Source organism: Cariama cristata, unplaced genomic scaffold, assembly GCF_000690535.1.
Source record: "Cariama cristata isolate BGI_N322 unplaced genomic scaffold, ASM69053v1 scaffold43274, whole genome shotgun sequence".
Lineage (NCBI taxonomy): Eukaryota > Metazoa > Chordata > Aves > Cariamiformes > Cariamidae > Cariama > Cariama cristata.
In genome coordinates this window covers 15,234-27,253 of record NW_009615497.1, presented here as the reverse complement: position 1 = coordinate 27,253, position 12,020 = coordinate 15,234, and the positions used below count along the sequence as shown (strand labels likewise).

General features: G+C 40.0%; 1 protein-coding gene across 1 annotated transcript in view; it reads right to left on the bottom strand.

The window, feature by feature from the left end:
* SLC7A2 (solute carrier family 7 (cationic amino acid transporter, y+ system), member 2) overlaps positions 1-9,962 on the bottom strand; it is a 23,539-nt gene extending 13,577 nt beyond the window's left edge. The window contains exons 1-3 of the mRNA XM_009699805.1: positions 9,896-9,962; positions 3,760-4,150; positions 2,355-2,510 (exon numbers count right to left, since the gene is read on the bottom strand). Coding sequence (XP_009698107.1) covers positions 2,355-2,510; positions 3,760-4,135 — 532 coding nt within the window. The 5' untranslated portion in view covers positions 4,136-4,150; positions 9,896-9,962. The remainder of the gene's footprint in view (positions 1-2,354; positions 2,511-3,759; positions 4,151-9,895) is intronic.
* Between the last annotated feature and the right edge of the window lie 2,058 nt (positions 9,963-12,020).

Here is a 12,020-nt window from a genome sequence, read left to right as displayed (position 1 = left end):
GGAAAAAAAAATCCTCAAACCAGATTTCTGTGTACTTTCCCTTGTGCTTAGCACATAACATCTTCTGTAAAACATCATCTGCTACTCCTATGATTCAGCTTTGCGCAGCTCGAAATCCAATTACTGCATCATGCTCAGCCTGCACAGCCCTGAGCCATCCCCGCTGCCCCTCCTCTCCGCAGCGATGAATTCCACCCAGTTCATTCACTCATGGTTCAGCTCCTTACCATGGAGACCCGGGGAGATAATCTGTGGCAGGAGCACAAGGGAATTGAAGAAGGAATGATGGTGGGGATGAAAAGACAGGATGCAAATGAAAACTCAGGAGCACTGGCTAACCACAGGAAAAACATTTCCTCTTCATAGAATCACAAAGTACAGAAGTTCTTCCTCATGTTCAGATGGAACTTCCTGAGTTTCAGTGTGTGCCTGTTGCCCCTTAACCTGTTGCTGGGCACCACTGAAAAAAGTCTGACTCCATCTTCTTGACACCCACCCTTAAGGTATTTAAAAGCATTGATGAGATCCCCTCTCAGTCTTCTATTCTCCAGGCTCAACAGACCCATCTCTCTCAGCCTTTCCTCATAAGGGAGATGCTCCAGTCCCCTCATCATCTTCATTGCCCTCCGCTGGGCTCTCTCCAGTAGTTCCTTGTCTCTCTTGAACTGGGGAGCCCAGAACTGGACACAGGACTCCAGATGTGGCCTCACCAGGGCAGAGTAAAGGTGGAGGAGAACCTCCCTTGACCTGCTGACCACACTCGTCCCAATGCACCCCAAGGTATCATTGGCCTTCTTGGCCATGAGGGCACATTGCTGGCTTACTGTCAACTTGTTGTTCACCAGCACTCCCAGGTCCTTCTCCGCTGGGCTGCTGTCCAGCAGTTCAGCCTCCCACCTGTACAACCCCTAGCCCCTAGCCTGATTCTTCTATCAAAAATCTCTACTTCTTATGTCAGGAAGCAGCAATGGCAATGGAGAAAACATAAAAGGTGGTAGCATCTATACTAGCATTTTATAGTTTGGTTTGTGGAGTTTCGGTTCTCTGCTTTTCAAAATGATATTTTCTTCCTCCTTCCTTTGGAACAGGTGAAACTGAAAGGTCTGTTCCAGCTATACACCAGATTCGTTCCCATCCCTCCTGAAGACATAAGGGTCTGAACTGGTCCTGCAGGCAACTCTAAGCCACAGACATGGCAGGATGCTGGACTAAACCTTGTCTAGTAAACTCCCTGATCTTCCTAAGTGTAGGAACTCATCTTTTTATGTACACAGACCCAATAAAAGCTTCAGATGCACTGGTCACTCATTCTAGCATTAGGAGTTCAACAAAAATGGTTTCCTGAGTCCAAAAGAGTCACTCATAACAGAGTAAGAGAACAGGAGGTTATACCCACATGACTTCGTTTCACTTTCCAGGGAACAAAAGCTCCTGCTTTTGTTTGATCTAAAGCGAGATTGAACATGATAAATATTTGAGATATGGATTAAGTCCTCTACTGAATACTGAAATACTTCTAGCATTGGCTGAAAACAAACTATACACTTTAGAATACGCTTACTGGTGGCAGTAAGAAAATTTCCTTGTGGAAAGCAATTGTTAAATGCAAACATGCAAATAAGCTGCAGCATTTTCGAGCTTTCTGATCCCTCAAAAAGCATATAGTTGGTGTTAATTTTTGTGATTTAAAAACATCATACATGAGTAAAGACGAAAAAGGAACAGAATTGAGTGGAGTAGACATGAAAGGTTTACTCAGGTTTCAAACTGGTCTGTTGGGCCACCAGTACCTCGGAGTGCCCTCTAGCTCACGCAAGTTCTAGGCTAAACAACTCTTTTGAAGACTTGTAAAAAGGAAAGTTACTTTATACTGAATTTTATTTACTGAATTTTATAATTTATACTGAATTTATACTGAATAAGTCAACAACTTAGAGGGAAAAAAACCCTTACAAATACCCACTACATGCACAATATCTGATTTAAGGAGAGCACATCACCAAACTACAGAGCTTAACCTCAAGGTCCCTCTGAAAGCATTTACCAGTGATAAAGCCATAAAAAACACAGAGAACCGTATAATTTTCCTGATATCATCAATCTGTACCATGTGTTTTATAAAAGAAGTACTGACAAGTGATTATTTCATGGCTCAGCTTCAACAAAAGAAGAGAGTACACATGAAAATTCGATCAAATACATTTAATTCCCAGAGTCATTGTGTCAAAACACAAATGCACATCTGAATTTCTTAAATATTATTAAGGTATCTCATGTAAAACACAAACTACAATTCAGCATTTTTGTTTCTAAGACACCACAACCACCATAAATGAAGCCATATATTGTCTTACCTGATAAAAGTAATATAAGGAATACAGCAAAGAAGTCAGGATACTCTGCTAGTCCAGAGTAATTAATTTTGAAGTAGGTTCTGAAGAAATGACCAATCTGTTTTCCAAGAAGTTCATCAAAAGTGCCACTCCAGGCTCTTGCTACACTTGATGTACCTTCATAAAATACATGCATGTTTAGAGTTTTGCATACGTGCAATGGGATACAGTTACTTCTACAGAAAAAGAAAAAAAACTAAGCATGTTGCTACTTGCATTTAAAAAAGCAGAGCTTGTGCTAAACCAGTGATTTTGTTTTGCTGAGGAATTTTAACCTTTTAGAGTTTTTCTACATAGTTAAATGGCAACATATTATTCTACAACTAAAATACACAAATTTATTCCCAAAAACATTGCAGAAATTATTTCTGCATCATTTATATCTGATGTCATTCTGGAAGACACTTATTTCTAAAGTTACAATATGGCATACGTTAAATAATATAAAGCAATGTAAGAAAGCAGTTTAAGAAAGAACATGAAAGAAAATTTGTCCACCTGGAAGTAAAGCAAAAAGTCACTAGCAAGATGTATATTGCTAGAGTTAGTATTTAAGATTAATACTCTCCTCTGGTAAAGAGTCCACGTGGCCACGGCTAAATACAACCTTATTTTCACAACTCTCCTATCATGAAATACGCTTCAATATAATACTCGGGCATACTGATTTTGTAGTGATTTGGGCAACAGTCTTGTAGTTAGGTACACGTATACAGCTAAGTGTGCTTATACACAATATAATGGATGTTTGGAACACGTACCTCTGGAGGAAAAGATTTTTGAATCAAAAAATGTTGTCTCTGCTGAAGCACTGAAATATTAATTTGAATATCTGCCATATAGGCATTGATTTTATTCAGATCTGGTCAACTTTGTATTTTATGGGATTACTTGATAGGACACTATTTAATTAGAATGAGGCTATAGTAACAAGTTAGTACGTAAACATCATGACTTTCTTGAAGTGAGATACTATAGTGATGGAGTCACTGTAAACGTCCTTGCTGTGAATATTCAGGGCAAAAAAAGCATATTGATTTTACTGAAGTCATTCTTGCTGAGCAAAGACAGCAATGAAATCCTGATTATTCTTGTGCATCATCACTGAACTGTCTGACACAATTTCCATACAAGGTATGCAGTTCATGCTGCAGAAGACACACTGTTTACAAAAGCATCTTGCAAAAAATCTGGGTTTTGATGCACAGGAGGAAATAACCTAATCAGATTACTTTGGTTATTTCACCTCAGCAGAAGTAAAAAGTAAGAGTAGTTACATATGGAGACAGGAAAGAAAGACCCAAATCTGTCTCTTACATTGGCTGCCTTAAAAACCCTTGAGACCTGTGTTTGTTCTTAAGCTTACCTATAATATAGGATAAAATGAGATTCCAACCAGTGATAAAAGCCCACAGTTCACCGACAGTTACGTAAGTATACAAGTACGCAGAACCAGTCTTGGGAACACGAGCGCCAAACTCAGCGTAGCAGAGACCTGCCATCACAGATGCCAGAGCAGCAATGAGGAAAGAAACAACGATGCTAGGTCCAGAATCAGATTTGGCTACTTCTCCAGCAAGGACATAAACACCAGCACCAAGGGTACTCCCTACTCCCAGGGCTATAAGGTCCACTGTCGATAAGCATCGGCACAACTTGGAGTCCTCCAGACTTTCACCACTGACGTTCTTCTTCCGCACCAGGCACCGAACAAAGGACAAAGCTGGTCCACAGGGCAACATGGTGGAAGTAGAGCTCTGAAATAAAAGAAATCATTACAGTACATAAAAGGTAGCATAGACACTGGTGAAAAACAATAAAAAATGTATTTGCATAAAGAACTTTAATCACACCTACTAATTAATATCTTTACGCTCTTCTGTGACACTAAATAAGCTGACGCGTGCTTTTTCCCCGGGGAACAAATTAGGGATCCAGTATTCCTAATTTTATATTTAGCACTGATTTCCCCAGGGAAAGATATCCATTATCTTTAGGTTTACTACACTGCTGTAAAAAAGAAGAAATTGTTTCTATTTACCTGCTAATGGCCACTTCTTAACCACACTAAACCAGAACCAGAACAGAGGTCTATCATCTCATATATCATAAGGACTTCTAAGATAAGGATCAACACCAACATAAATAAGGATTTTTAAGATCTAAAACTCCAACACTAAGGCTGTAAACAGCAAAAGCTTTAAAATATGGCATTCTGACAGAGCCAATGCAACCTCCTTTTGCCTTCAAATACATAGCTTTTGCCTTTACAATTTGCTTCAGTAAAAACTGCTTGAAAGGAGATTAAAATAGTGTTTCTACTCCCTCCCACACCAATGAAGTTTGCCAGAACTAATTATCTTTACCTGAAATCTCGTACAACTCTCCCTGACAATCATCTAACAAAACCTGATGGGATAACTGCTCGTCTCATGCCAATTGCAATTCTCCAATATTCTAAGCACATGTCGCAGTGTGGGGTGAAATCAGCTCTTGCACACAAGCTCAGATTTTGTGGTCCCGGAGGGCAGCAGGTGGGCAGCGCTTCTCTGGCCTCTGATACAGATGCCTGCTAGGGGGAACAGCAGTCAGCCTGCTTCCCAGCTCAAAAAAATGATAGCTGAGGGTCCAAAGCATTTGCTTGGCAGGCAGGACATGGGCATCCCATAGAAAAGAATATCTCAAAGAAGCAGCGTTAATGTGTAAGTTCTGTCTTTCTTTATGTGTTTGTTTGAATTGTATTGTTGATGACTAAGAGTTTGCTAAGAATTAAGTGGTACCATCTGCCATCTCCCCAAACTGTTGTTTCTCTTTACAACTCATACCAGAAATATCTATATTCTGCTCATGATTTGTTAAAGTGGAACCCTCCTGGGAACTGAGAATCTTTTCCATTTAGATGAAGATATTCTGCTGATACCAGTCGGTATCAGTTCCCTAGACCAGTAAAGGGCATTCCTACTCACAATACTTCAATCTGCTAACAGCAGTGACTTTGCATCAAGATGGATAGCTCACTTAACAGTGTTTGATCCTAGAACAAAGAGTCAGAAGCAAAAGAACTTCCATCCTGATATGAGACTGCTTGAAAAAAATCCCCTTGGCTATGAAAAAGAGAGATGTCTGTGCAGAAACTTTTTCTCCCTATTCCTGTAATAGCTTCCCAAGTACACTCAGACATGGCACTTCTATCTTCAGAAAGCATTCTTTAAAAAAAAAGGTCTCCATTCCCTTTCAAGGAAAGGGAAGTTGATATAGGATAGTGAATTGAATAGTTGATATAGAATAGTGACTGTTCAGTAGCTCCTGGACTCTTCAATAAGAGCAGCCTTTCTCTGGGTCCACTCCCCCAAAGCCAGGTTTGTCCATCCTGGGCTGTACTTTGACAAGTATTCCCAAGGCCACTATGTTTTTTTCCATGATGACACTTCTGAACCTGTAGCAATCACTCGGGATATTATATTAATATACTCATTAGGCTGTAGCCCATGGTGACAGGCAGCAATGCTCTTGTGACCACGCCCTTCACCTTAGCAATTTCAGTGTTGCAGAAACATGGCATTTTTTTAAGGAATTATTTCCCCCAGCCTGCAAATGATAGTTCATTTGGTATTTCATTAACAAGAAAAACTACTCTGGCAGATGTTCTCAGAACACTAAACAGTTTCTAAGACTTTTGTTACTCAAAAGGCATCTCAGATTGCTCCTTTGCAATTTGGGACAAGAAGTCCTGAATGTTGTAAAGTTGTCTGTCGCAGTGGCCAGGTGGGTGATATTATATTTTTTTCTGCTCAGAAAGAAATTGTTGTGACAGAATAGGAGTTTTTTTTCTGCTTCTCCTTTCTCTGGTTCTTGTGGAAAGGACAGGAGGATGGATCTTGGTAGCCACAAGCCGGTAAGATGAAACACCTGTTCTGACTCAAACCCACCCTTTCTTCTTTAGCCTTTAAAAACTGGAGCACAACCAAATACAAAGTTCAAGATACAAAATTTGTGTCTGTAGGAAAAAAAAAATAATGTCATACACATGAGAAACCTATCTTTTTAGGTGTATCCATCCTAATATGGCCTTGATGAATACACATCCTTTTACAATGACCACTGCAGTCCAGAATGTCTTACACTGTTTCCTATATTTACTATGCACATATGCAAAATAAACAACGTCTGAACACTGCTTCACAACTTCTGTTGCTGTGTACCAAGTGCAGCGTTGTACCTCAGACATGGCCCCCTTTCAGGTTTGACCAAGACATCCCAAGACTCCGGTACTGATCACTTCATACCTGATAGGAAGGTGCAATAGGAAGAACTGATGAGCTTATGAGGATATTTGGCCTCCACACAGGACCAAATGACATAGGTAAGTGGTGACAAAGTGTCTTCAGAAATCACTGACAAGTGTAACCTTTTTCTGAGGTGTCCCTTTTAAGAGATCCTTTTAATGCATTACCCACTGCAAGAGGACAGCCTGGGCTCTGACGAAGCGCTGACGTGTGCTGACTCACAAGCACAGTGTATCATAACACCTCTCACTCTCAAATATTAACCTACAGAAGAAAAGAAGGTAACAGCTGGGTGTGCCTTTTGGTGGCAGCATTGTCCTAGATAAGCTTACACTGACTGCAACCTCACCTTCTTAGAAAGGGTCTTATTCCTGCCGCCAGCATGACTGGGCAAATCTCATGGTTTCCTTTTCTGTTGATCTTTAAGACAGAGAGGAAGATGAAGTAGGGTAAGTGAACATGGAAAAAAAATATCTCTCCTACTTTTTGACCAGCAGGTCTCAGTATTTTCCTAACTGCTCTTTTTCTACTTCCTCCTTTCCCCGCTGCAGTCTAAGCCTGCCTCGTCCTAGTAGACCATCACAGCCCTTGCTTCCTCTTCGCCTCCGCTGCCCTGAGCTCCACCAGCACTGGCCCAGGCCACAGCTGATGAGCACTGCCTCTTCTCTGAGCCCTCCTGGGGAGGCACATTGACAGCTTGGGAAATGGGGGTTTTGGTAATAGATTGGGTAATCAATCAAGAATGAAGGGAGCTCTCTTAATGTGCTGCTCCTGACAGAGCTCACAGTGCTTCTGAGGCATCTCTGAGGCACCTGTCCTATGATTCTTAGAGCAGACTTGGATACCTGCCTGCCTATCAACAACAGCATCAGGCATGTAGCCTGAAAATGTGATCAGTCAGGGTGAGCTGAGTTGTTCATGCAGTCTAAACAGAGTAAAGATTGAATCCTGAGCTTATACAGAGTTTAAGCATAGGAAATCAGTGATAAGAAACCAAAAAGGAAAATGCCCTTGCACTCACCAACAGCATGCAGTTATTTCTAATCAAGGTGAGGAGCTGACCCAACCTGTTGCTTCTCCCATGGATTCAAACCTGTGCTAGGCTCCACTTCGGTGAAGTCTACTTTACAAAGACATTTGTCACAAGCAAACACCTGTGAAGTCTATTTGTCACTGACCTTGGCACGTTCCTTTTGCTGCGTACAACTGAGGTGGCAGCGCTCTGGCTCTGCACGCGCTGCGTCACCACACTTCTGAAGTCTCTTTTGGACTAAGTTTTTCTTTAGCTACAGATTACTGCATAACATGGAATACATCTCCAACAGTCCTCCAAAAAAGTGAGGCCCAGTTCAAATGTCTTAGACTTGAGGACCAATGTTCAGCCCATATTCAAGCCTCCCCCATCCTTGAATGCATTCCTAGAAAGAACCGCAATGCCATCCACATTGCAGTTCACAGTTTTACCCCTTCAGCCGCATGCAACAAAGAGACAGGGAGGACAGGAGGACCTAATTTAGACAGAAAAGGAATTGGACAGATCTATCTAACACAGGGGGGAAAAACCCCCAAAGCTTCCTCATGTCTAATGGCCATTCATGGTATTTGTCAGAGTACCTGAATAAGTACAGACACTTCTCCAATCCCTTTTGTTCTTTATTGTCTTGGGTTTTTTTCTCTACAGTAGCTGCTGATAGACCCTTCTTAATTTCAGTCTTTCCTGGCTAGTTGTAAACCACATCATTTACTGCTTGACCACCACGCATCTGAATGGTAATCCAAGAAGATGAGTTCAGCCTTATAATTCATACCAGCTCTTCCACTCAGATGGAAGATCAGGAACATTTAGTGGTTGTCTATTGTTAGCCCTCTTCTAGCAGGAAAAGTTTGGTGTCAAAAAACTTATAACTATAAACACAATGCAAGGGACAAAGTCTCCATCTGCAAAGTTTGTATTCGTCTTTAAAATTGCTTTGACTGCTTCACAGTCATGTAAAATCTACCTTTTTTGCAAAGTATTTTCCATGTTAAAATAACCTAACAGCCTCCCAGTCCAAAACAGAACACAAACAATAGGTGAATATTGGAGAAAAAAAAAGTAACATATCATATATCATCACACCCTTCCATTAAAATAACATTTTAATTTAATTATGTATAATAAGTGGTTTAAGTTAGTACACATCAAACCCAAGCTACAGGGGGGAAACCCCAAAGTTTTGCTAGAGTTGCCATTCAACTCTTCCTACAAAATTTTCTGTTAATAAAAAATATAAAAATCTCATCTGGAAAGCAACTGTTATAAAGCAATATAAAACCTCAGAAAGTTTTAATACTGTTATTGAGATATATATTTAAAGATCCCTGAAGCAAAAGTAACTCAAAGATATTTTATTTACAAACTATTTTGTTGAGCTAATATTATGTACTATAATATACTATAAATTTTAGGTCCAGTACTTTAACATTTTAAACAACATATCAATTAGGGAGAAAATACTCCAATACGTTTGTAACATATTGAAAATGGGAAAATATAAATATATACTGATGATATACAGATTATTTTAGAGTCTTCCTTCAGCCTCATTTTTCTCAAAAATCTTTAAAAGCTTATATTTTGCACTTTCCATCTGTAGAACTTATGAGAAAATTTTTGTTTGCTCTTAGGTACATTTAGCCTTATTCTAAATTGCAGTATTGCATTGATTAGATCTAGTGCAATAATATATGAAAGTAAAAGAATTCAGAGATGAAGCAAAACTAGGTATAATCTATGATTTGTGTGTGTGTGGACACACATGCACAGACAATACATGATTTTACTGCAAGTGTCCTAAAGACTGATGTTGTGCTCAAGACTAATGCCTTGGAATATTTAAAGTACTGTATTTGAATAATACTTAAAGCCCTAAAATTGGAAAGCAGCACCTGTAACAGTCTAATATGTATAAAACAGAAAAGGAAAGCTTTATCATCCAAAAGCAGAAACACCTTCCAGTCCGACTACGAAGAAGAACATAAATTCCATCTTCTATATATTAACACTGTAATTCGCCCTTTGTCAGAGACACAAGAATGCTGTAATGTAAACTAAATGTAATACTGCATACCACAGCTCTTGCTACTCAGAAAGTACGTATGTTGAAGGCAAAGTTTCCTATGATAACCTACGTTGCTTTCAGGTTACTTCTTGCAGCAGTAAACTTCATTACAAACCTGATTCAGAGCAACTTCTGCAGTGCAAACTTCTGCTCCTCTTGGCCAGTCCTGAACTTCTGCCGTCTTAAATGGAAGAGTAATGACTGAAAGTGATTTTATTAAAATATTTGCTTTACAAGCCAGCTGTAGTTGGTGTGAGCTGTCGGTGCAGAGGGGTGGAGGCTCGGCAGCCTGGGTGATTGGAGGGCTGCAAGCTGGCCTGCTATTTGCCCAGCTAAGGCAGGGAGGGAGAGAGAGGAAGTCTTGCTACTGTTTCAGATCAATCATATCCACTGTCTTCACGACACAAAATCCAACCGCAATTTTGTTTCCTACATTTAAATACACCTATGTGCTTACATACAAAATGCATAGTGTAGTGAGGGTACCCACCACACACCCGCCAGAGACTCCTTTTACACATCCTGAAGGAAAAGCAAAAATGTGGATGGCAAACTTGGTCTCCAACTGTGAAAGCAAAGTCTTCCCACTGTCCTTGTAAAAAGTAAACTGGCTTTGAAGCATATTGAAGGATATTTTGCAACGCTTTGAGACCTTAATGCAATAGTGTAGCATGAAAACTCCTTTTGCTGAGTAAATTTTAGAGGAACAAAAATAATTTGAAAAGTATTGCTGTGGCTAGAAACAGCACAGAAGACAGTATATTTACAGTCTGGTTAGAGCCCATTCTATTGAACTGGGGTAGATGCACCATATATCTTATTCTCCTTTATATGGCTTGAAATGTAAAAATGCTGAAGACTGGAATTACAACCATCCAAATATTCCTGTGACACAACCAATAAATAACCCTCAGTTTCTTAAAAATTAGCTTCCAGAATAAACCAAATCCCAATGGATAATACACAGCTTTATTTTTATTACTTCCAACGGCAGACAACCCCACCCCAAACATGTAGTAGCATTTCCAGTCAACACCATTCACAGCATATTGTTTCCCTTAAAACACTTGTTTTTCAATATCTATCTCACTCTGTTCAGAGAACCCTGAAAATATGAACCTTGCAAAGAAAAGCTCTATGCTTCCCATCATTAAAAAGTCTTTGCTAAGAAAATACGGGAAAAAAAACATGTAGTGTGGCAGGCTCCTGCAACTTGCTCTCAGCTTTTAGTTTTCCCTCGAGTGTATAGTGCTGCAGGAGCACAAAAGGCTCCTTTCCTTACTTCATAAAAAGTCCTGCTTCCCATGGCCACACGCACGGGACGAAGACAACCTTTCCTCAGCTCTCCCAGATCCAAGGAGAAATGCCTCCAAGAAAAGGAGGCTCCACGGGGGTGGGCCGTATTTGAAGACCAGTAGTCCAGATGCCATTTCTTACATTATCCAAGGCTATTCTTTTCTTAAAGTGCAAAAAGGCGTGAAAGGGTCTTGTTCATTGAAGCTCCAGTGATAACAATACTCATTCTTCCCATCGTGCTGACCTCATCCTTGTTAAATACAAACTTTATCTCTTTCGCAGTTAATACTCAGTCAGAAGACAGACACAAGAAGTTATGCTACAGATGCAAGCTGCTAAACAGGTTAGGTTTCTTGTGTGGAAATATATGGATATTACTTTTAAGGAGCATCACTCTCAACCATGACAACATGTAAGCATTTTTTTTCCCAAATCATCACTCTCTAGCAAGCCCATGAATGACCTGAGAATTACTCATGTAGATTTTAGTTAACATCCTCAAGACCTGTTCTGAATCATTTCCAACCACGCAGATACCCTAGGAATTGTTGCTCATGCATAAATTAAGTGATTTATTGTTTAATCATGGAAAACATCCCTTCCACTTTAAAAAAAAAAAAAAAAAGCAGAAGCTGTAATTGCTTCATAATCTGCTGAATACAGAGACTGCACTTCTACTTGACTTCTAAAAGTTAGCCTTCCTAAGGCATACCTTCCCCACAGTATCAGGGCGAGATATCCCCACAGAAAAGCTGAGTGTGAGGCTAGTCTGGCATTGGTTTTCATCGCTTTCTGGCAGACTCTGGCCAGGTTAACAATGATGCACTGTACTGGGCTGATCTATGAATTTATGTCACTCCGGGAGCTGGAACCACTGTCTGGGGTTATCACCATATGTACATAATTCCCAAGTGGCTTTACTGATTATTAATAAAAGACAGTTC